Below are 27,173 nucleotides of genomic sequence, written 5' to 3'. Positions count from 1 at the left end.
TTCCGATGTAGTCACTCTCCTGTAGTGACTCTGTCGGCCACCATAGGGTAGGTTATTCTGGAGTGACGGCGGTAGTGACTTCAGAGTTCCAGTGCGATATAGTCACTCTGTCGCCAGGAATTTTGCAGTGTACTTTAAAAGTTAAGGTTATACTATGCTTAGTTCACACAACCCTGCATTCTGAGGGTCAATTGAATATGATAAAAGTGCTACCGTTTTATGGCAAGAGACAGTAAAACCATAGCCAATCAAAGGCCTAAATAGCTCAGTTAGACGCAAACATTTACCAAATATGGTAATGGACAGAGACACCACACCCAATTTGGGTGCAAAAATGTGATGATTTTAGCAGTTGAGTCAAAAATGTAACCAAATATGGCAAAGAACAGAGACACCACAGCCAATCAGAAATTTGGTTGTTTATAATTGTGATAATTTCTGCTTAATTGTGATATTTTAGCAGCTGAGGCAAAACTATGTACACATATGGGAAGAAACAGAGACACTACAGCCAATCAGCGCTTTTGTTGTCTCACACAATGATTTATAAATTAAATTTCATTATAGACTGCCTTCACACTTTCGCATGGCTTCAATGTGAAAAGTTAACTTTGTACTGTATTACTCATCTTCATGATACAATCGGAGAGTAAATTTTATGGCGCTGGTGTTAACCAAGACTGCAACAACAATTAAAGATTTTGACTGTCAACTTTTAAATCTGAGAGAAAAGCTAGAATTTTGAATTTCCTGAACTTCTGATAAATAGTTAATTACATTGTTCGAACTTCAAAGAAGGCAGTGCACTGATGTGACCTGGTGTTACGAGGTATTCAGAATAAACTTGACATAACAGAGGTAAGGGTGTATCCAATTTTCTGTCTATGTCTAAAACAACATTCAGTGGTTCTCTGTACAGAAAACTGTTTTGGTTAGGCATTCGGCAGCTCCATTTGAATTTCATACACCCTCTAAGAAAGATTCAACCTGACTCTTTAGGGTGTGTTTCAAATGGAGCTGCTATTTTGTTCATTGCATTTGAAATTCATACTCCCCCTGTGGAAGATATTTCCAAAATCTTGCACAGGAGGAGTGTGGATTTTAAATGGAATGGTCCAATGCCAATGCACAAGAATGCTAACAACAGTATTACGAACAGCGATTTGAAGTTAATACACAGGCCTTTTAGTTTATCGAGATTTAAAACAATGACACTCAATAATATACCATTGGAACACTTGGAACAAATTTCTTTCATTTTTCTCAAAAGAGATGAACAGATGAGACCAGATTTGGAATTTTTGAAACTTGGTAGAAATGTCAGTCATTAAAATCTTTCTTCCTGCCATGTATTTCCTTATTTTTTTAAAATTTGCTGCTTGTTTTGTGTTTCCCTTGCCTGCAATTAGTATGAATCTCAGAACTTTTCTTGTGAGTTTTCTATTGTTTCTTCTTCAGATTTTTTTAATGATTTCATAAAAAAGTGACACAAAATATTTTGTAATTAAGTAAAAGTGGCTCAAAATGGATTTAAGACAATTCCATATAAAAAGACACATCTCACCAACCACAACACCAAACTGGATGCAATCAGTATTAGAAAGTAAACTGTTTTAAAGATAGCATAATGGTAATTGCTTCAAACTCAAACTTTTAGGAGCAAATCATCCATTTTTAAGTTATATTTGTGACCGTCCACGGCGAATGAGCCGTAAATTCCTCCCCCGGTCAATTTTGTTTTATTTTGTGTTTAAAAATAAACATCATAAACTTAAAAATGGTATATCATTTGACTTCAAACGATATCCAGAAGCGGGGTTATGGTTTGTTAAACTTTGCTCCTTCAACAAAATTATAGCTTTTACGTTTTTACATGTGTCTCTTTTTCCATATTGCTGGCAATATAAACTGCTCAAATAAAGAAAGTCCGCAGTCATGTAACTCTTCCTACTTCAAAACCTGATCTTGTTATGGCAATTTGATTGATACGGTCGTGTGCGGGATCTTGTTAGCTCTAATTTGATACCAAATTTTCTACCAAACACTCAACAGTAACAAGGAGTGATACCAGTTTATGGCATTTGGTGCATTTTCAAAAGTTGCAAATCAAAACGATACACGCGGTCGAAATTGCTTAGCGTGGCAATGTGGTCAAGCTTGTTTGCCCACGATGAACCCATGTCGACTATCCGGCGCGCGCTTTTTTAAATTGTTAATTTAAAACGCATGGATTGTTACAGTGCTTTACTAGGGCACGATGCGATCGATAGGACCTAGCGGTTGTTTCGGGCTATGTTAATGGTCGAGCTCTGCCATTCACCTACAGATCCGCGTGCTTCGTTTTTAATTTGCAACTTTTGAAAATGCACCAAATTTCATATACAGGTATCAATCTCTGTGCATTTAGAGTTTTTGGGTAGCAAATTTGGTATCAAATTGGAGCTAACAAAATTCTGCACACGCCTTTATCAATCAAATTGTCATAACAAGATCAGGGTTCGATGTAGAACAGGTTACATGACTGCGGACTTTCTTTATTTGAGCAGTTTATATCAAACAGTCATAATTGGTGGTCATTTCAAATCATCCCCAAGTCAACAAGGTTTAAGAAAGTTCTCTCATTGTTAATTGTTGGTTATGCATACCTGTACAAAATACAATGCCTGGTAACCCACCACTTGAACAGGATTTAGCAAAAGCAAACAAAGACCAGAGCTATTAAAAGTTCTATAGCCGGCCATCTAAGGTAGAAGCTTATTATCCACTTCAACAATAGGATTATTGATTAGTTTTTGACTATCAAAATAAGACGGATGTCGGGCCAGCTTAAGTTATCGATGAATACGACCTTCATACACATTTTACACCGTAACACACAATACAATTTAGGGAATTTACGGCTCGTTTGTGCTGCCGGGTCACATTTATAGGGGATAGGCTGTATACTGCTCCACATGTTGATCAATTCTATAGTTTAGAGGTGCTTTTTCAGATAGTGACAATCTGTGCCAAACTCAGTCTGTGTACATGTAGCCTAATGCGTTTCGTTGTGGCAATAATCTTCAACATGAAAAGACCAAGTTTTTAAAGATATTTTCTCAAAATATCAAGAGTTATGTCAAGAACCTCTGAACCAATACTAGGCTTGTTTGTATTCATTTTAATGCATTTTTCTTGCCGATCCCTAATGTGGTGATGAAAATGTACATTTCAGAAATATTTTAATCAAAAAATAAAATATAATGAAACTTGTCATCTGCAGTCAACATCCGCATGGAGAGAGTTAAGGATAAAATCACTTAAAGCCATATTATAACATTTCTGTAAAAATAGATTAGTATTTATTTTCCATAAAATGTTAGCTTTTACTGTCAGATATGTCCCTTTTAATTTTGAGCCGAACAAGTGAGGTAAAGCATAGAAAATTGGAATTTACTCCTATAGCGCCCATGCATGTTACTCCCGCCGTTTGTAATACGGTGCGATCCTCGGGTGTATGTGTATCCCGCGACGCCGTGCACGTACTGTGCATACGTGTTCGACTAATATTTCCATCGTAATAATAAAACGCCGGTTCCATCGTTTTATTCAAAATCTTGGATTTTGACAAAACTACAGCACCTAAAGTCTTGATTTTTGCAGAGTATCTTTGTTCACTAAAGTACATTAAAACCAGAATTAAAAAATTTTTTGAGGGCGTTCTCCTCAGCAAATGTTATAATATGGCTTTAAACTGGCATAGACCCTGGACAAATGTCCAAGGGTCTATGGTGACATACACATAAAAGTTTTAAAGAACTTCCTGTATAGACTGGTGCAAACCAGCTGCCTCAAAGCATCCGTTGAGGCCCAACATTTTTTTCTTAAGATTTTTTTATAAGAGGGTTGATATATCGAGGAAATACCCTTAAGGCAGCTGTGTACTGTCAGACATGCATGTAGTAAAACTTTGTAATTATTCATGCAAGACATCTAAAAGTATATTTTTAAAGGCAAGACATCAATGAATCTTAATATAAATACAGATTTGGTGTAAAAACAATAATTTTTGGCAATTGTTTTTTGGTACATCATAACAAAAAAAACATTTTTTCCCTCTTAATCTTGAGGCTCCATTTCAAAAATTATTTTTTAAATTTTTTTTGATATTGACCTATTTTTTTTAATATTGACCATAATTATAAAGCATTAAAATTAACTTCATAAAATTCACAAACACCTATCTGCATAAAATGATGCCTAAAATCGGAAATACAACAAAATATAAAAAAAATTAAAAACCTTTTCTTGAGTTGATCTTGCTTTTTATGAGCATAATTGCTTACCTATAGACACCCCTTGACACACTAAGACACCATTTGACCACCTATATCCTTGACCCACCCTGAAGCCCTTTGAACACCCTGACACCCCTTGACACCTTTGACCTATCTCAGGTACCATTCAACCACCCTTACATCCTAGATGGGTTTGCACCTTTGACTTACCCTTGACCCACCCTTACATCACTTGACTCACCTTGACACCCTTTGACCCTTACACACCACTTGACCAACCCTGATACCCCTTAACCTACCCTGACACCACCTACCCTGACACAACATGACCCACTAATACACATGACACCACTTGACCAACCCTGATAAACCTTGACCCACCTGATACCACCGGACCTACCCTGACACTAAAACCCTCTGATCTACCCCAACACTCCACATGAACCACCATCTGGGTGATAGCCAGGGGTCAATGGTGCTATGCACTTTCCCTTAGACGAACTTTTCAGTGCAAAATTCTAAAACTTCCAAGAAAGTCCAAATTTTAAAGAAAAATGAACAAACTGATCACCTTTTCATGTGGTTAAAACCATTCAAAATAGCCTTAAAAAGTTTTTTTTGGGGGGGGGGGGTAAATCCACCTTTTTCATGTAAGTGAATTGATTTAGGAAAAAGGTTCACTTTGGAAATTCCACACCCCTAAACAAAAAGGTATACTTTTTGGAGCAAAATTGTAAACATTGTACCAAGGAAGGTCCAAATTATGAAGAAAATTAACAAAGGGACTACTATTCAATTTTAAGGGGTGGTAAAGTCCATTTTTGCATGAACTTTACCAAAATTCAACACCAATCCCCAAGCAAACAATCCTGGCTATGGGCCTGCCCACCCTGACACCATTGGACCCAACCAGACACCCCTTGTATGATTCTGACACCCCATTGATCCACCCTAGATACCGCTTGACCAAACCTCACACCACTTGACTTACTCTGACACCCCTTGACCATGGCCATTTACTGCCTATGCGCGACAACTAGGCAGTAAAGTATAACTAGGGTTGGTAGCGCCCGGGTCAAGAAACAAAATTGTCGCCCCTACCTCCCCACCCCCCCATCCGAGAATATCTTTAACGCGACCTTGCGCGAAATTTTGGAAAAATAAAGCCTATAACTAATTAATTTTGGTTACTAGAAGTTGAATATCGGTCTTAAAATGTTCTTTCAATTAAATTCAATTAAATTTGTGCTGAAATGTGTGCAAAGCGTGTGGAAATTTTGACTTTCATTGCTTGGAGGGGCGCAGAATTGGTCAGTTTTGGTCAGTTTGGCATCCCCCCAAGGGTGGCATCCGGGGCACCTTTCCCCCCCCCCCTAGTTACGCCACTGACCACATTTATCCATGGCGCCCTCAATTTAAGGCTTACTGATTGTATGAAAGCTGTAACTCTTGACCCACCCTAACACTCCTTGACACCACATTCCTTCCACCAGCAGGTTTCATTTGCTGTACTTGATGAATAGAGCCCTTTCTCACTCATAAAGTAAAACCTGCTACAGGACCCATGACACGTTCATCTTCTGATACTACTCTTCTCACTGCTCATGTCGGGAAAAATCGCATTGGTGATAAATCGTTTTATGTTTCGGCACCCACACTCTGGAACAGCCTCCCAAGAACCATCAGGGAGGCATGCACACTGCCTAGTTTCAAGAAAGTTTTGAAGTCTCATTTTTATCCATCGTATTGACTCTGTTTTTGTTATTGCTTTGTTTTTACGGCGCTTTGATCAAGTTGGAAAGGCGCCCTATTAAATGTTGTTTATGTATGTATGAAACATAACATTACTGTTTTTTTGTTTCATCTTCACAGCTTCAGCATGTACACATCTCTACCAGCCATCGCATCCCTGATCCTGATTGTGCCTAGTCTCCTGTTGGGAGTTGCAACACAAAGTAGCCAAACCACCAGCCAACAAGAGACCTGTAATTCCTGCTGCCCAGGCCCTGCAGGCATTCCAGGATCCCCAGGCAACAACGGCTCCCCAGGCAACAATGGCCTACCCGGAAGAGATGGATTCAAAGGAGATCGTGGCGAGGTAGGAAGTATCGGTCCTTCCGTGTAATGGCCATCCTGGCCCCAGGGCCCAATCGGTGAGAAGGGAGATACCGGAGATGCTGGTCAACCAGGACTAATCGGTCAGAAGGGCAGTAAAGGTGAAGCACCAGAAGTTAGACAATCAGCTTTTACAGCCGTAAAAACGTCTTCTCAATCTATGACCCAGGGAGATGTGTTAACATTCAACACAGTAGTAACAAACATTGGCACTCATTTTGATGCCAGTACTAATAAGTTCACATGCCAAATTAGTGGCACCTATGTCTTTACATATACCATTGCAAGTAATTCTCCGAGTCACCACCCATGGATTGAACTAGTAAAAGACGGCGCACAGATTGTGTCTACGCATATTCGTAATTCTGGGAATGACTTTCAGCAGTCGTCAATTACTGTTGTATTAGAGTTGGCTACTGGTAACCAGGTGTGGTTACAAAATAACATAGCTAGTACACGTACAGTATATAGCGATGGTCACAAATATGTTACATTTGCTGGATTTCTCCTGTATTAAACCGAGTCGAGCAGTTTATTAGACTGAATGTCTATGGATATTTCATCATATGAATATATTGTTTCATATACATGTAATATGCCAAAAGTGTGGCCTTATAGAGTGCATGTCAACACAAATGCTGCATTTTCATTAGGGTTAATTACATAGAAAGATACTACAACAATAATAAAACAATGAAGTTTTATCCCAGCTACGAAAGTACAACAGACTACATGTAAGAAGTGTCTTATAGGTACTTACCCGTGTATATGACACAATATCACACACTTTAGCGTGTGTGCATCGACACAATACGCATACTCGCTATTTGAACCAATCGAAGGCACATAGCAACAACGGGATGGATTGATTTTAAGCCTAGGTAATTGCTTGTAAAATGTAGGATTTAATTTGATTAAAATTTGTGATACTTATGATTCATATATTTATTTGAATTGAAGTGTTTAAGAGTGAGAATAAAGGTATTGTGTTTTCAGCTGTTGTCATGCATCTATCGTCTCACATAACATGCGACATCATTATTTTTGGCGTAAAACAACTCAGTTTCGCCTCGTTGTTTTTTTATTAAAATAATGATGTCGCCCATGTTATATGAGATGATAGATGCACTCCAGCGGCTAAAAACAATATCTTTATTCTCTAAATTGTCACTGAAAATGTTGGAAAATGCAAGCAAATATAATGCATCCACCCGCAAGAAAAATGAACGCGTCCGAAAGCACTGCGGTAGTATGCAGAGTGCACGCCGATGCAATTGTACAATATTTATGCACGGCTAGTAATTTACTGACGTTTGCTCTGATTGGTTCTCACTATCTAGGAGTGTATAAATCATTTTTAAAATATTAATTTTAATGAAATAAAACTAAATAATCATGTATTTAGCTCTATTCCACAAAAATTACCATAACTTTGCATAAATTAACATATATTTAATCCATTTATTTCATTAACGTTCATTCAGGAAGCACAAAAATATCCAGCTTATTTCTCCATACATGATATTAGAACTTTTTACTATTAACAAAAAATATGAGGGGGTTCTCTGTAGAAAATGGTAGGTACATACGTGCTGCCGCCGATATGGGTCGCATTTTCACTTCTTCTACTACATGCAGATGCGTCATTTATTAGCCAACTTGTCCATACAAATGGGTCCTTGTTTTAGTTACTAGCACTAAGACAAAAGTCCAAATTTAATTTCATTAGTGCTGTCTAATCTCACTGGGAAGGGAAACATCCAAAGAATTCTGCATTTTGCAGCAGAGCTGTAATATGTCAGATATTTTCAATTGGGTGTTTATACCTGCATTTTCCCCCTCTAATTTATATTTTCCTTCCCTTCTTTTTTTGGTTTTTGGTGGGCGGTCTTAGAGGTGCCTCGCACCTGTTCGCTCCAACCATTCACTGGACTTTTTAAAACAAATGTTCCTTTCATAATATTGTGTACTAATTTTTGATGTAACTTAAAGTGATAAAGTGTAATAAATAATTTAATTAAAATAAAATAAAAACTATAGCTACACATTAAGCTGCTCATTTTATTACATGTATATACGAGGGGGTATCCAAAAGTTTTTGACATCACCCAGAAGGAAAAGAGCTATATTGATGAAATTTTGTCAGTGTAATCACTGGTCCTTATGTACATTATGGTCCAAAAATGGTCTCATTAGTATGTTTACTTTCTTTACAGGTGGCGCTAGATGGGCAGTAGGCGCATAACCTACAAGATGGTGAAAATTCAGGCATGCAGCATGATTCTGTTCCTGCATTTGAAGGGTTAGGCCTACAATGCTCAGAAAATCTATGATGAAATGAAAGCTATCTACGGTGATGATTGCCCATCATATGGCACTGTTGCTTTTTGAAAAAGGAATTTCCAAACTGGCCACATGTCCCTCACAGATAAGCCAAGAAGTGGACGTCCATCACTTACGGATGATGTGGCCACAGTGAAAAAACTCAAGAAAGTGGAGGATCTTATCATGAAAAGGTTATGCGCCTACTGCCCATCTAGCGCCACCTGTAAAGAAAGTAAACATACTAATGAGACCATTTTTGGACCATAATGTACATAAGGACCAGTGATTACACTGGCAAAATTTCATCAATATAGCTCTTTTCCTTCTGGGTGATGTCAAAAACTTTTGGATACCCCCTCGTATGTTGTCTAAATCAGTTCACAACAAATTCAGTATGTGTAATGTACTAAAATGAATTCCCACTATAGTATATTGATCGCCTAATGTCATAACGGGCTATTCCATTACATATCCATCCCTGAGGAAGGTATTAGAAATATCTTCCACAGGGGAGAATGAATACATTAGGCTCAATTTGAAACTCACCCTCCCTCTGTGGAAGATTCAGGGTGAATCTTTCTCAGAGGGTGTACGAAATTCAAATGGAGCTGCCTAATGTGTTCATTCCATTTAAAATTCATACTCCCCCTATGGAAGATATTTCCAAAACCTTCCACAGGGGTAGTGTGGGTTTTAAATGGAATAGCCCAATATAACTTTGATTCACCTGAAGTTTAGTTAAATGTAGGCGCAAGCTTAGTAGTGACAACGAACATGTAAGTGTATCTCACTATGAGATTTGTAAACTAAAAATCACACTGAAAATCCAAAAGTAACACTGAAATGTCATTTTCAGTGTTAATACTCTGGGTATTTTTCAGTGTATTTTTCAGTATGGCTATTGCCTGCTCGTAATGAGCAATGGTCCACTCCAGGGGATAATGTCCATGTGATGAGCACCATTTCAGAAGTGTTTCAGTCCATTTTTCAATTTGAGTGGACAATGACACCTGCACCAACCCATGATAACCATGTATTTTTAAGAGTGCACCTTGAAGTGTAAAAGAACTGAGCACCTTGGGCTAGAAAAAACACTCTGGAGGTTTACTCTGTATGTTTCCCATACTTGCATGCTAGCATGGTAGTTAATATTGTAAAATGTTACAAATTCCAATTTAATAAATGATAATCATCAGCAAAATTCTGAAATGTATGGTATTGAATGTAACTTAAAGTTGTGTAGAGGTAGAGCATTTGCCCCCACCTGTACAGTAATTTTTGATGTTTCAAATCAATCATGTATCATCAGACGTGGATTCACTTGACAAGGCAGTTTTCAACCACTAGATCCCGTCTGTCATATTAGTTAAAGGAGTATTTCGTGATCCTAGCATCCTCTTTGTATGACATTTTTCAGTAGATCCACGAAAAAAGCTTATTCCCAAAATTTCAGTTGATTCTGATTTTGCATAAAATTTGCGAGTTATGCATGATTATGTGTATTATAAATAAAACTGCTCCATACTGCCCATAGGCCACTGTTGTACTTTTTTCATTCTGGAACACCAGAACGTAATTCAAATATGACGATATTTTTGCTAAACAAATTAATCTGCAAGAAATTTTTTGTACATAAACATAATGTAGCCATAGGTTTCCAGTGGTATAAAACTTTTTTTAAGAAAAGTGGGGGGATGAGGCTGTGATCACAAAATACCCTTTTAAAGGGGACATGATCTTAACATTAATGGTTGTGATAGAAGGTGGTTCTTGAACCACCAGGCCTTCTGCCATAGTATTTGGTGTTACTATAGCTCCAGCTGGATTAACCCAAGACAATGTTCAAAGCAATTTAACCCTATTTGACCTCCATTTGACCCCCATTTGACCTTTGGCCCACAACACGTAACCCAACTCCAAACTCATTTCCGACTGAGCTCTCGAAATAAAATTGAACAAGTTTTATTCTGTTCATCAGAATAAAATACTCTATCTGCCATGCTATGGATGCACCTACTCAAATGCCCCACCAAATGCACAGGTGGTAAATGAATTATGGTGGTAATGAATTTATCACAGGTTGCTCAGGAATGCCAGCAGGCTAAGTTCTGAACTTGACATTCACAGGGGTACTAGTAGAGGATACATAGATTATACCACAAAAATGAAATTTATATTTGTTAACTTTTCAAAAATCTACACATAAGTTTTTTTGGGAGCACCCAATAAGCTATAATTAATTATTGTCTAAATATTTTTAAGTAACACAAACTTAGTGTGTTGGCTTCAAATGAGGTAGAACCAAAGACCACCAACTCCACCATGTACAATGTATACATGTCGCTCATGGAAGACAAAATAGTGTACTGCCATATCATTTGGCAACATAGCAAACTTCAATTTGAAGTACATGTATGAGGTTTTTTGCATTCTGCGTTTAAACGCAGGAGTGCCAAAAAATGCATGCTAACCCCTTCATGCACAAATCTTTGAAATGCTTAAACTCAAATACCCAAATTATTGTTCCATTTTGGGCTCAAGCCAATAAAGCCAGAGATACACTCAAGACTACTACAGACTAATCACAAACAGTCAAAGTCTCAGTATCACCCGATCGTTCCATGAAATGTGACAGTCGAAACTGCTGTGCACATACCGCATATTTGTACATTTTTTTCACGTAACACACAACGCTGGCTTGATTGTTAGACACGCATGATCGAACCTCATATATATGCAAGAATTTACATCATACAAAAGAACAGGGACTTTGACTGTTGATGGATAGTCTGTAGTAGTCTGTGGGTACATAATTTCACCTCATTTCACCTCAATGAGCGAAAAACAAAAATGATGGATTTACAATAGCATTTTTGAGTCAGTACTCTTTGGGTCTAATCTTCTTGGTTGGCATACATGTACAGTACCGTTAACATATATAACATACATTGTAATCTGATCTAGCCAAGCCGAAGGAGGTAATGTTGAAACAATCATACCACTGCTGAAATCCTTGCCCCCAATATACTTGGTTGTAAAATTATGAGCTTTATAATGCCAATTTATTTTCATATCAACTTTGTAATGTGTTTGGCTTTGGCTTTTGTTTTTGATATTTTTGCACATATATCGTCTTTGGGCAGGAAAAACTTGGCCCCTGAACAGCAAAACCTCCTTTGTAACCTTCTGGTAGTTTTGTTTTTAAACATGTTCAGGGGCCACAATCACATAGGAGGTCTTTCTTGTCCAACAACGATATCTCACTTTCACAATTGCCACCTTTGGCCTGATCAGATCAGATCACATGGCATGCATTGGGCTGTTCCATTTGAAATCCATACACCCCCTGTGGAAGACATCACCTTAATCTCCTACTTACAGCCAGTCTCAAAAAAAATTGTGCAAGTGAAAAGCGCCTTTTTTGGCAATTAGAAAATACCTTTGTGACATGATGCTTACATCCACGTCAAGGGCACAGTCGTACCTCTTAAAAGCCGTTTGATCTGTTCAATTTGCTTGTTTTAATCTCGAGATATGTTTAGTTAACTACGAAAGGGTAAAATCACAATTGTGCCACTTTTACTAGGGAAGAGGGTTGTACATGTTAATCAATGATAGCATCAAGTTTATCAAGAGTTCCTTCGTGAAATCAAAAGAATGCATCATTACACAACAATACGAAATTCTTTTACTGTATTATCATGATACAGGTATAAAGAGTTTCTTTTTCCACTTAAAACAGATTAAAAGATAAATAAATATTTCACATTCTGCTGTACAATTTTAATTTAAAAATACATGTGCATATGTCAATGATTTTATCATGGTAAATACTGTTTTCTTTGTCACTCAAGACATGTTAAAAGACAAGCAAGTATTGCACACTTATAGGTTAATGAACGCGTATTACTTGTTGGGAGAGGACTTAGACAAAATAATGCACGCGCACTGATGTTGATGCGTCTAATGCACGAGCCCCGAGAGGTGGGGTACATTAGACACATCAGCATCAGCTACCATTGATTTGCGTGTACAGCCCTCTTCCCTAGTAAAAGTGGCACAATTGTGATTTTACCCTTTCGTTGTTAACTACACACATCTCAAGATTAAAACAAGCATATTGAACAGGACAAACAGCATTCGAGAGCTAAGACTGCGCCCTTGACGTTCATGTAAGCATCATGTCACAACGGTATTTTTTAATTGCCAAAGAGGGCGCTTTTCACTTGCACAATTTTTTTTGAGACAGGCTGTATACACAGGGAGTATGAATTTCAAATGGAGTTAACCTGAATGGGGGTGTCTCCATTTGAAATCTACATCCCCCGTGTGCAGGGGCGGATTTAGAGGGTGGTGCCCCTTCTATTTTTTGCAGAGCGGCGCCTGACTTGATGTATTTTTGCAGAGTGGCACCTGACTTTGTGTGGGCACTTGGCGGCGGTTGCTCTGCACCCCTCTATTGAAAATTCCTGGATCCGTCCCTGGTGTGGGAGATTAATAATTATGGTCATGTCTTCCGTAGGGAGTGTGTGGATTTGAACTAGAATAGCTCATTTACCTTGCCCTTGATAACCATGCCCATGACATGAGTGACCCTTAAGAACTCCACGCATATCCATGGGGGTTTTGTATCGCTGGGGTTTGGTATCCAGCCTGCTCCATTATTGAGACGACTTGCTGTTGCATCATGGAAATCCACATGACTGCTACTCGAAAGTTGTGAATCCATAATCTTCTCAGAATGCATTCCCATGGGACGAGTTAATTGACTTAGATCTATAAAGAAATGAGAGAAAATTATGCAAGATTAATAAAATAACACATCAGTCAAAAATTTGCAGCAAACCCTTACTTTCTATTTAGCCACACGACCTTTTCACATCAGTATTTCACTGAAAGTGCAAGTTCTGTATAAGTATTGACATCACTACCAAACGTGAGGTTAACCAGAGTCTAGGTCTTGACTTTGTGTATGTATGTATGCATGCATGACATGTACTGTACAATTAACTCACCTTTCTCACAGAACTCTCCACCCCAATTTGGTATGGGACAAACACACAGAGCATCTCCTTCATTGATTGTGATACAGACTCCACCATTGAGACATGTGACAGTACTACACACATCTGTAAAAAGAAGAGTTTGGAAAAAACATAAAATATAAGAAAGATATTCTCATAGATTTTCTTCATATCTTATTAAATTAGGAAAAATTTATACTTCATCGCTTTTGCCGAAAAGCAAATCCCATGCATGCTGTGTGTTTACTTTCATTTTCTGAGTGTCGAGCCGATCAATCCATGTGAACTGCACTAAGCAATCATTGTCTACCTAGCTATTAAAAATATTTTAATTGTCGTCGGAAATCGCTCGAAATAGGCAATAATCATTTGGTTTTTGTTACTGCGCATTTCACTCCCAACTCCTGTTTGTATACCTGCAACCGAGGACTTCATTCTGCATATGATTTAATATTGTCTAACCAAGGGCGCACAGTTTTTAATCGACACAACGTGGACCGCGCTCACATACACCACACTACTTACTATCCAACCGTGGCCCATCCTGAATCCTGAAAAGGGAGATTTCCTGTTGCAATCAGGGAGATTTGTCAAAATGTGTACATCTTAATGGACGAAACCATTTCCTTTTCAGGGAGATGACCAAAAATTAAGGGTTCTGCAGGGCTAAAAGTAGCGAGTCTCCTGCGAAAAGAGGGAGAGTTGGCAGCTCTGCCCCCCCCCCCCTACACACACACTCAAAACATTTTTTTTAAATAAATACACATAAACCAAAAAACACTGGTTTTTCATTCTTTTCCAAAATGAAAAGAATTACTTTAAACTTAGATTCAACTTTCATTCACAGTCTGCTAAATGGATATGACTAAGCTCTGTTTTATTTTTGCATCTTCTGAAACTAGAGTTACCATGTTAACATCCTTGACTGCTACCAAAACTTTTCCACATGCTAAATTTGAACCAAACTTGTTTCAGCTTATTAGTTCAGTTCAAATTGAAATCAATGAGCAGAACAAAGCTATAGTACAAACATCGGTTACATGGTGAAAGGTGAAAATGGATGATGCCACTGAAATACAGGGTTACAAAGAGGAAATGATATTGATAAAGGTATATGAAAGTTAGTTTCCTATACACCAAGTAAATAACACCATCCCTAATAACGTACTATGAGGAAATAATTGGCTAACATTTTACAGCTGAACTTCCTTGTACGTGATGGTCGTGGCAAAATTTTGAACTCAGCTCTTCTTATTGTACAGACTAAATCCAAACCACAGCAACTTTGAGAACTTCTTAAAGTTTGAATTAAACATTTTCTTGTTGTGTGGATGAACGACTATCGTCATCATGAAAGACAGATGCATTTTCTACTATAGTCTACAATTCCTTTTAGGAATTACTAGTCTACAAGTTGGTCAAAGTGCAGATATCAGTGCAAACCTGATTTGTTCTACGGACGTCAATTCATGCAGTGCAAATGCTCAAATTTCTGAAATCGGTGAGACATTATCGCTGGATACATCCTCATTATGTGGTTCCTGTGTACTCAAACTGAACACTACAAGCCAACATGGAATCTACATGGATGTCAAGTCACTTGCCAATTGGAAACAATATCACCATTTCTACACCCCATATGCTGGAGGAAATACCATTAGTTTCACAGGAACCACTACCCCATGTAGCACACTGTTTCCGACAAACAAACTTGAAATCCATTTCAACATGGATGCTAGCCTTGTGATAAGAACAGAGTTTTTAAGTTTGGAGGACCAATGCTCTGAAATCAACACAAGTGCATGTAATATTACCACAGATTGTAATGGGTTACATATTTCTGACAATGTGTGGGAAGTTATATACCAACAACGAAACACAACTTATGACACTGATTATTTTCATAATAGTCTCTTCAAGTGGGTTGGAACTATTGATGTAAAGGGTGATTTACCCCCATGTCCAACTCACTGCATATGCCGTTTGCAATACCAACAGTTTGCAACTCAATGTGAGGACAAATGGACTCGGATATTGCTGCTACACCCTTACCTTTTGCACCAGGTTTTTCAACAACCCTTCAAAGTTTTGGATGCATCAAATCGACAACTTGAAAGCGTAGATGCAAGATCATTTCAAGATTTGAGATACATAAATCGGCTCATATTGAACCAGAATCTTTTAACACGTATTGAATCTGGAACGTTTGGTTGGTTTGAGTTGCATATCCTAGAATTAGCAGATAACAAACTAACTGAATTACAATCTGATCTTTTCAACAGCCTAGCATTTTTAACAGTTGTGGACCTCCATGGCAATCAACTTACTAGTCTTCCACCAAATCTATTCACCAATCAGCGCCTTTCACTTAGTGCATTGGAATTAAGTCGCAATAATATAGGAAATCTGTCTCCTGATACCTTTACACTTCTTGTATGGTTAAGAGCCCTTATTTTGGACAAAAATAACATCACTAGTCTTCAGCCGGGAACGTTCCAGGATTTGAAAAGGCTCTGGTGGCTGTATATAGATGATAATAAGCTGACCAAGATATTACCAGACACATTCAGAGGACTCAATGTGTTATACAAACTACATCTTAGTGGTAACAGGTTGACGGCTATTAATCCTGATATGTTCAAAGGGGGCGGAGAAACTCAAGGAACTTTCGATTTCTAGAAATGAATTCACTTCTCTTCCACAAGACGTGTTTTGGCGCACACCCAATTTGCTGCAGTTGTCTTTGGACAATAACCAGTTCAAACAGATGGATCTCCAACCCTTTACCAGTCTACAAAAATTGTTGATTTTCAACATATCTGGAAATCACATTGAATTTCTTCACTACGGCTTACAGAAACCAGCCAATACTACTCTAGGTAACAATGCAACAAGCATATTTCCAAGATTGGGAGTGTTCCAAGTAAATAACAATAAAATTGAAAGGATTGATGCACATATTTTTCAAGAAATGCCACAAATTTTGTCTATAGAATTAAGGGGGAATCCATTGAAAAAAGTAGATAAGAGTACATTTAAACCACTTATTAGAAATGATACATATGTATTAGTAGATGAACCAGCTACATGTTGTTTCATACAGACAGCCCAATGTAAAGCCCAAAACCCCGAAGAGCCGTATCTAACTTGTCTGCGTCTTCTGCCTTTTCCTTCTGTCAGAGCTTTCATGTGGATTTTTGGCCTTTTTGCTTTTGTGGGAAATGTGTCTGTGTTGCTATGGCGATGTGTTAAGCATGGACGAGAAAACATCATCCAAATCCTTTTAATTGAGAACCTTGCTGCTTCTGACTTGCTAATGGGTGTGTACATGTTGATCATCGCATCTGCAGATGCTTACTATCGACAGTATTTTCCATCTGAATCTAACAACTGGAGAAATGGACCCATCTGCAAGCTGGCAGGGACACTTTCTGTGTTGTCCAGTGAAGCTTCTGTATTCTTCATCACTCTCATCAGCATTGATAGATTCTTAGCCATCAAGTACCCCAGAGGAAAACAACGACTCACCAAGAAATCAGCCACAATAACTCTTTCCTGTCTTTGGTGTCTTGCCATATTTCTTAGCATCATTCCAACCAGCTTTAGTGGTAAGAATCCCAACTTCTATGATGTCTCCGAGGTCTGCATTGGGTTGCCATTTGTCAGGGCTCCTGTATTTCTCAACAAAACCTTTACAGCTGCAAAATTTGATTTAGAAGTTTATGCTTCCATTTCTTCTGGCAAAGAGAGCATACTAGAAGAAGACTTCATCTACCCTGTAATTGGAGATGAACCAGGCCTCTACTTCTCTATAGTTCTCTTCTTAGGCATAAATTTCTTATGTTTCCTTATCATAGCTATCAGCTATATTTGTATCTTTGTCCTCTACAAGCAAGCAACAGGAAGAGCAGGCACATCTCGGACTGACAGAGAGATAAGTTTGGCCATCAGAATGGGAGCTATCGTTATAACGGACTTCCTGTGCTGGGTACCGATCGTGGTGATCGGGATATTGGTCCAGTCTGCCACTGTCACAATATCCCCTGTGGTTTATGTCTATATTGTGGTGTTTATTCTACCTATCAATTCAGCAGCCAATCCATATATCTACACCATAGCGATTATAATATCAGATTACAGAGCTAGGCCTAAAGCTAAGAAAGATAAGGAGTTGGTTGTAAGAAAGAAGGAAACTGGTGATAGTGGCCCATTAAATACAGCAAAGGCACCAAGTACAACATCAGCAACATCATCCCATCAGCCAAAGAGTTCAGAGGCACAGGTGGAGCAACAATGTTCAGAAGTAAATGAAGCAACTTAACAGGCTCCTGACACAGAGGTACATCTTCATAGTGCTTGAGATAGACTTAATCTTGTGATGCAAAAGCCAACAGTTCATAAGGTAGATCTTTTAATGATGGTGATCGATGATTTGGTGAATTTGTTGCTGTTGCTACTTTTTTTCTCTTCAATTGGCTTCAACTGGTCTGAAATTTTTTCAACTAGGCTAGCCACAGCTAAATCCTAATCCTTTAGTTAATTCTAACTGGCAATAAAAGTAAAGTTTTAATAATTTTGCAATTTGAAGGATAGGCCATAAACATGCAGTTTTGCATGCGTTCTTACAGTTGTATAAAGCCACAAAATTCTAAGACTTGGGCAAGTCTAAGCATTCCAAATCAAAAAAATTGTGCAAATTTTATGCACAAAAAATCCAGGAAATCTGGATAGATCCTGAAGAATCACACCCCAGCTAACTTGGACATCCCCAGATGGGAGGTGTCCCAAGTTGATAAAACTCACAAATAGTCCCAGAAAATGGCTGATTCTGAACTCACAGTGCTAAAAACAAACCCAAGTGTACATTGACACCCCCACAATGCTACACACATAAGGCCAAGTAAAATAAAAAACATGTTTCACGTCCGGGTTTTTGAAAAAAAAGGAGGAAGAGGGTCTTTTTAATTTTTATTTTTATCATAAAATCGGTGTAAATGTACCCATAATTAGAGCTGTTTTAGCGCATACAATAATGCCTGGAAAAAGGAGGAGGCCTCTTTTTATTTGTTGTTCTGAGAGATAGGCCCCTCTGACTATCACAAAACCTTATAAAAGTGTTCCTTGTATATTAGCTAGGCTATAGAAAGCATCTCTACTTCCCAGATATATTTTTTGAAAAGTTATGACTGGATTTCAAAAAATAAAAATAAAATTGAAGAAACCTCAAAAAAGGAAGCGTGAGGGGACGTGAAACATGTTTATTTTTTTATTTGGCCTAAACACCCTTGTACATTACTATACCTTCCAAGGACACACCTCTATACTTGACAAGTGAAACACAGAGTTTGTGTGTGTTTGTCCTTGGAAGTATACATGTAAAGCATTTTCCACCCTGATGTGGCAGTGGCGTCAGTGCGCATTTCATTGGGCACAGCTACTACTAGCGTTCGCTCAAAGCGCTGGCGTACACACCCATGCATAGATGTATGCCCGAACAGCTACCTCAACACTTTGACGTCACTGCCACATCAGAGTGGAAAATACTTCAGTAAATGTGGGAGAATAGTGATACCACAGTTCTGTTGTTATTTTATTACTTAAGCATGCAAAATTGATCATTACATAGAATCTTCTTTAATTACAAATGTGTTGTATGTGATGCGCATATTGAACATCATCAAGCCGAGTCAGGTAATTCAGTACTAAGTTCACCATAAATAACTACAATAAATCTTTTAATCAAAGCAATATTGACCTAACCTACAACCATGGCCAAAATGTGTTGGGACACTTATGGAAAACGTACACTATAGTATGACCTTATTTCCGTTATTATTAACGTGATAAAGTGGAGGTCTCTTTGGTGTCAAGCCTAAACACTTTCCTAACACCCCAACCCTCCCCTTCCCCACCAATCAATGTTGGGTGCCACAAGGCTCGTGTGACCAAAAAAGTCGAATTCAACATTCGGGGGGAGTGGGGGGCTTATTTACATTACCCTATCAAACCGTCCCAACACTTATGGCCAGCATTGTCTCTAAGGTACAAAAAATCAAATTTTAAAATGTGTGTTTTGGCCCATATCTCCTCAACCATAGCTTGGATTTTCCTCAAATTTTACATGAAAACGGAGAATATCTTTTCACTTATATAAAATTATTGCATTTTCCTCATGTGATTTAGGGATACGGTCACGTTTTATACGCAATATCATGTATTTTACAGTGCGTTCTGAACATTATTAGCCTATGCCAACTCACGTATTTTGCGTAAAATGACGTTTTATTTTGAAAGAGTAGTGATTTAATCGCCAGAAATACATGATATTTGTTGACAGGAATTGATTGAAGTCTTTTAAAAGAGTGATTTTGGGAAAAAATACTTAAAATTTAAAAAAAGCTAATTTTTAGACAAAAAAAAACCAAACCTTAATCATTTTCATCGTTTCCATCAAAAATGTATGTGGTATTTGCAACGAGTATATCGTGTAAATATAATCATAGTCGGCAGGAGTAGGCTTAAATTACATTTTATGACTGAAATTTATTAAAGCGCTTTCAAAGAAACTTATAGTAAGTATAGAAAGTAAAATATAGGTAGACATACAGAAAAAAAAAGAAGGACGGACATTGGCAAAAATTAATAGAACGACGAATATAATATGATGAAGGATATTGTAAAATAATAACAAAAAAAGAAAGGAAAAGAAATCTAAATAAATTCAGGGGCTCGAACCCGTGTCCACTGCGCCTGTGGCAGATGCCGTATCCATTGCGCCACAGAGCTGTGTAACTTCAACAGGCTTAAACTATAATATAATGCTATTCAACATGCATGTATATAAATATTCGCTCTACACACGATATACAGTCCAAAAAATACATTTTACGGCATTTGTTTCATTAACTGAATATTTATCATATAGCAGGTGTTGGCTGACATTGTGCTCCACATTTAGTTCAGTTTTGTCCGGGATAATGACTACGGGACAAAATCGGACGGTATACACGTCTTTAAAGAGTAAAGAATTTTAATATAATATTACTTTCTTTTTCTTTTTTTAAGCGTGTATATCGTCGCTTTTGTTTCAAAATCATTTTACCCGCCCAAAACTGAAATATATGTGGAGCACAAATGTCAGCCAACACCTGCTATATGATAAATATTCAGTTAATGAAACAAATGCCGTAAAAGTGTGATTTGTTTGACTGTTTATCGTCGTAGAGCGATATTTATATACATGCATCTTGAATAGCATTATATTACAGTTTAAGCCTGTTAAAGTAATACAGCTCTGTGGTGCAATGGATACGCATCTGCCACAGGCACAGTGGACACGGGTTCGAGCCCTGAATTTATTTATATATCTTTTCTTTTCTTTTTGTTATTATTTTACAATATCCTTCATCATATTATACTGCTCTATTAATATAAAAAATAACATAGCACATAAAAAAGTAATTATCATAATATTACACATAATTTCTAAATTAGAATTTCATCATCTTCAGAAGATAGCAAACTTTTATTCCTTTATTTGTTTTTTGATCACGAGATGTTGTGATAACTTTTATTTTCTTCTATAGCTGTAATGTAACATTTTAATTGGTGGAAACAATAATTTTCCATTTTAAAACCCAAGTTTTTGACAGTTAAAGTGACGAATAGTGAACTTAGACAGGGCCAAAATATCGTTTTAAGACATTTTAAGTGACCAGTCCCTAAATTTCAAATGTAGCCATCCAAATTTTTTGTGGTAAAGCCACATGATAAGATCTCTAACTGCTCCAAATTTGGTGTCAATATCATATTTACTTTTTGAGTTATAAGCAAAAAACTGAAATTAGATGATTTTTTTCAACTTTTCAAATACAACCATGGCCAAAATGTGTTGGGACACTTATGGAAAAGCGTACACTATAGTATGACCTGATTTCCGTTATTATTAACGTGATAAAGTGGAGGTTTCTTTGGTGCCAAGCCTAAACACTTTCCTAACACCCCAACCCTCCCCTTCCCCACCAATCAATGTTGGGTGCCACAAGGCTCGTGTGACCAAAAAAGTCGAATTCAACATTGATCGGGGAGTGGGGGCTTATTTACATTACCCTATCAAACCGTCCCAACACTTATGGCCAGCATTGTAGATACCTACCATAGTCTTCGCAAACACCACAACTTTTCTGACAGTTATGGAGCATATAGCCTGGATTAGCAGTGCATTCACCCCTTTCAGCCCAGTAATCACACTCATCGTTGTTATTAATGCAAGCTGGAATAATGATAAAAACAAACAAATATAATATCACTTATGTAAATGTAATAATAATCAATTTGATGACAGTTTTGAAACTTTTGTACTGTTCGTATTTTTAAGAACAAAAATGTAGCAATGAAAATCCATCGCCACTACCCTTTTGATGATAAGAATTTCATCACACTTAAAATCATTACAAATGTTTTTGTATAGATCTATCAAGTGAGATAATATGTTTATGTATTGAAAATAAGATTCATATCTGCCCTTTTTATCAGGTTTTCGTATGTCGTGCAGATTTGTGATTAAGGCTTGAAAGCAAGTTATAACTCTACTGAAGACCTTGAAATACCAACAACAACAAAAATGTCGGTACAAAAGCACCTTACTCTAAAAAGAGTTATGGCGCCCTCAAGGTCATATAGGGGTCAAGTTTGAAAGCTGATCAGATTCTGTTCAAAACCACATCAAAATATTATTTGAGCATGCATAGTGCTGCTAACTAGTTCGATATCCCCAGATGGGAGGTGTCCCAAGTTGATAAAAATCGCAAATATAGCCCCCGAAAAAGGGGCGATTCTGAACCCACAGTGCTAAAAACATACCCAAGTGTACATGAACACACCCCACAACCCTCCACACTTGTGCATTACTATACCTTCCAAGGACACACAATCCATCCATACATGAAACACACAATTTTGTGTGTTTATCCTTGAAAATATAGTAAGTGTTATATCGTTATTCAGAAGAATACCAATACCGATAGTACCCGCTCATATGTGAGTTTATGATATAAACAGGTTTTACCATCCTTCTAGGGAATGTATAACATATTCTTAATCAGTGGCTGTAGTTTAGCTTGAAAGCGCTGAATTTCATTTAGTTTCTGCATGTTGTCAATCACACGGTAGAGGATATGGTCCACGTCGTTACAGAACATGCTTGTTGAGGTGCACACTAGCTGCGTGCAAGTAGCGCATTGTAAGCGTAATGCGTAATACGCCACGCAATATGCGCAACTGAATTTGTAAACAGGTTTTGTTCATTTTAGAATATTATAGGGAGTTTTCATGACCGTAAGTTTTGAAACTTGTTTTTTCCTAAATAAAACTAGTTTTAGTTATCAAAATAATAATTAATTGACTAAGAATGAGAATAAACGATAGGAATTTTGCGCCGGTATCCACTACGATAAAATATTGGACCTGCCTGTCGTCTATCACACGGTAGAGGATAGTAAAAACAAAAATTTGTATCGTTTATTCGCTAATTAGTTCTTACCTGAAGTGGCACTTGTTGGTGTAACATCACCATAATTGTCAGTTGTTGTACGACCTGTTCAAAAAATGATTCAAAAGCATAAACAATCAATCAGTGATTAAGATTATTCTCTATTTGTTAAAGGCTTTACAATTCCCTCTCCCTTTTATACCTGGTCAATCCCCATGTGGCCAATCCCCATGATTACATGATCATTTAGTCAAGTTTACTCAAGGGAGGAAGATATATTGTAGATAAAAATGCTAAACTTTACAATAAAAATATTCTCTACATGTGTGCTTCCAAAATACATATGAAAACCCGGGATGTTGCTGTCATTGTTAAAAGCAGTCAAATTAGCTCAATCGATAAAGTGTTAGACTATGGAGCGAGAGGTTGAGGGTTCAAACCCTGGCAGTGGTTTAGTACGCTCTCGTGGAAAAACTGAATTACCTTGTAATTCCCCTGGACAAGGAACTTACTGCTAATTGTCTCATAACATGTATGAAACTCGAGGAGCTAATCCTGGTTGCAAAGGCCATTGTGGAATGTCTAGGGTGTGCGCTCTTGAAGCTGCAAAGTCCTGAGTTGTTGTTTAATGGAATGATATGGGGCTGTAGTAGTCAACGACAACCTGTAAAGTGTGCCCAGGCTTGTGGATCAACCTTTAGGCGTTGTGCCTGTGCGTAGCACACTATAAATTCAAATTATTTTTTGCTGTTATTGTATAGGGATTACTGTATTCAACTTATACGTATAATTATATTAGTGCCCTGGGATGCTTATTATTAAAATGGGATACAAAATTTAAAAAAAAGAATACAGGGTGTCCCTGAAAGAACTGTATCGTCTGGAAATGATTATTTTGGGTACTTCAACGCATAAACCAAACATAACTAAATAACTGATGATGTTGAGGAACATATCAGCTATCACATACTGTTTGAATTTTGACCAATGACCGCTCCGTTTTTGAAATAACAGAATTTTACGAAACTCCCTCATTTTCAAGCCTTTCCACAGAATCAATATCTATCATTGATAACAGACGCCTCATGCGCTGATGTTGCGCAGTGATTAGGCCATCTTAATTTTTAATCTTAATAGTTCGTCTCAAAGCCTTTCCCAAGTTAAAACCTAATACGGAATGCGGTTTTAATTAATTAATTAATTGATTTATTTATTTATTTTACTTTAATTTTGTGTATCTGTGGCAAGAAATAGGCAACTTTTTTTATCTTTCAGCACGCTCATGGAGGTTGCACTGTGGTAAAGATGAAGAATTTGAGATGTACGCTTTGGGCTATGTTGACGTCTGATGATGTCAGACGTTAGATCTTTGTGTGGGGGATCGGGAAAAAAAAAAAATAAAACAGCGGAAAAAAACTGAAATTTGCTCAATCCAGCGGGAATAACGCAAAAAAACAGGCGATTTTACTCATGCGCGCAGGGGCTTTGAGACGAATTATTAAACTAAGATAGCATTAGCATTTAGAATATACTATAGATCATCGATTGATATTTGAATCCGTGGAAAGGCTTGAAAATGAGGGAGTTTCATAAAATTCTTATATTTCAAGAATGGTATGGTCAATTGTCAAAATTCAAAAAGTATGTGATAGCTTATTTATTCCTTAACTACACCAAGTATTTAGTTATGTTTAGTTGTGGCGTTGATATACCCAAACAATTAAGTTTCCGACGATACAGTTCTTTCAGGGCACCCTGTATACATGCATAAACATTCAGTGTATCTTATTTAGCTCTATCAGTGATCCCAGCAAAATGTTAAAAAATAAAATTTGTATAAATAGCTCAAAAGTAAAGAAGTCAATCAAATTGACATTACATGTTTCATTTCACATGACAAAGTTGGTAAAACAAGAAAATAACAATATTGATAAGGCCTAAAAATTGTTTGATTTAAGGCCTATTCTGTGATCCCAGCAAAGGTGTGAAAAATGTAATTGTTTATTACCGGAAGTTGCCTAAAAGTGACGGATAAGTCATTAAAATTGTCATTAGGTATTTTTGAAATTTTGGGTAAAAAAACAAGGAAAACAGCAGTATATTGATCAAGTTGAAACCCCATTCAAATAGGTGTAGATTATTTCTCTACATAGAGAAATTGCAGATTCGTGTAAAATGTCTTATTTTGTCTTTAATATAATTTATGGCTTTTGCTTAAGCACTAACAGGCTGTTATCACATCTATGACACTAACAAAGGTGCCAAGATGAATGAGCCTTTAAAGAACCCTAGAACTACAAAGATTTTTTTATCCGTTATAAAAAATGCACACATTTATGCCCAAACGACCTAAGCTAATCGTAGATCCATCCTTTGCGTTCATTTTAGTGATAAAATTTTTACCCCAGCACCTTACCCGGGGGTAGGACTGGCCATCAAAGATGACCGGGGGGTTGGTGAGGCCCCAATGATAGTCATTTCGCTCTTGTGAAATTATTTTAAGAGCTACTGACTTTTTACTTGTTAGTTAGGTGAAAATAGTCATTTGGTGAAAATCGCCTTTTTGTAGAATCTTAAGCCGAAAATCAAGTTTACCTATACTTTTGTACATAGCCAGAATTTCCCAAATTTGCATGGGTGCCCTCACATTATGATGTCACAGTGACATTATGTGGGGAATGTTTGTACTTATTTTGGTATCACTGGATAGAGGAGACCCATAGCTATACATTAGTACCAAATATAACGGTATATCGTCAGCCTGCTACGCTAAATGCCTAAGTCATTTTTACATGTTTCTCATTTGCAATTTTGATTTTCTGAGTAATGAACCCATAATTCATCAAATTTCCAGCTGCATTCTTCATTAACTTGTGAAATACATCAAAAGAGATGCATTCCACAAGTTAATGGAAAATGCGGCTGGAAATTTGATGAATTATGGGTGCATTACTCAGAAAATCAAAATTGCAAATGAGAAACATGTAAGTATGACTTAGGCATTTAGCGTAGCAGGCTGACGATATGATGTTTATAATTGAAAATTAGTCGGGTTGCAACCCCCCTTCATATAGTCAGTGTTACAAAATATGGGTCAGTTATAATAGTTCTAGGGTTAAGTTGAATATGGCTCTGGTTTTTTTAACATGTATCAAAAGTGTGAACTAAGAGGGAAAAAATGAAATTGACAGAAGACACTTAAAATATGTCATTTCTCAAAGCAGATGACTTGAATTTTATGAAAATACAAAACTTGGAGCTTAATTCTGTTCATTTGGTCTGTAAACTTTGCAGACCCTTTAGCCAAATGAGATTTTTTTCTAAAAAGGCAGCTTGTTGCCAAAGCTAGATATTGCTTACTGTAATGCATATTAGTTAGCAAATTAGTTGTGATAGGAAAATAATGAGTTCAAGTTACTATTGACCAAATATGGCCATTCTGCGATCACTTTTAGGTATATGAAACCGAAAAATGGGCAAAATAGCAGGTTTGGTGGTCAAAAATATGCTCTAAATGTAAATAATTTCATCCACATATATTGCTAATACATATGTGGACATGGTAATGATAACCGAGTACTGACATATCAAAATAAGTTTGATAATGCCTTTATAGTAAAAATGTAACTCTCTATACTCGTGGGTTTCGGATGTTACATATATGTTAACATGCATTATTTGCAGGTATCTGGCCCTATTTCTAAACACATACTAGTTCAAAAATGTAAGTGATAATCACTGTCAGATAATTAAACCTATCACTTGCAAATGTAATCATCATATATGATATTTTCATCTTCCTGAAGAAATTTGTTAAATTTAGATATATTATTTATTTATTCGTTATTTATTCAGGAAATTCCATCAATACAAATGTACTGGTCTCCCTGGAAGACCTGATTAAAATTATATATATACATAATACATGAACATGATAATAAC

At 37.1% G+C, this 27,173-nt stretch overlaps 1 protein-coding gene across 1 annotated transcript in view; it reads right to left on the bottom strand.

Annotated features, from left to right (window-relative positions):
* The window catches only part of LOC140160725 (uncharacterized), an 84,866-nt gene that overhangs the window by 23,513 nt on the left and 34,180 nt on the right, over window positions 1-27,173 (bottom strand). Inside the window, exons 13-16 of the mRNA XM_072184025.1 lie at window positions 23,283-23,336; window positions 21,897-22,013; window positions 13,733-13,846; window positions 13,276-13,493 (exon numbers count right to left, since the gene is read on the bottom strand). Of these exons, the coding sequence (XP_072040126.1) occupies window positions 13,276-13,493; window positions 13,733-13,846; window positions 21,897-22,013; window positions 23,283-23,336 (503 nt within the window). The remainder of the gene's footprint in view (window positions 1-13,275; window positions 13,494-13,732; window positions 13,847-21,896; window positions 22,014-23,282; window positions 23,337-27,173) is intronic.

This window comes from Amphiura filiformis, chromosome 9, assembly GCF_039555335.1.
Source record: "Amphiura filiformis chromosome 9, Afil_fr2py, whole genome shotgun sequence".
Taxonomy (NCBI): domain Eukaryota; kingdom Metazoa; phylum Echinodermata; class Ophiuroidea; order Amphilepidida; family Amphiuridae; genus Amphiura; species Amphiura filiformis.
The sequence above is the reverse complement of the archived record's forward strand: the minus strand, read 5'-3'. Positions and strand labels throughout refer to the sequence as shown.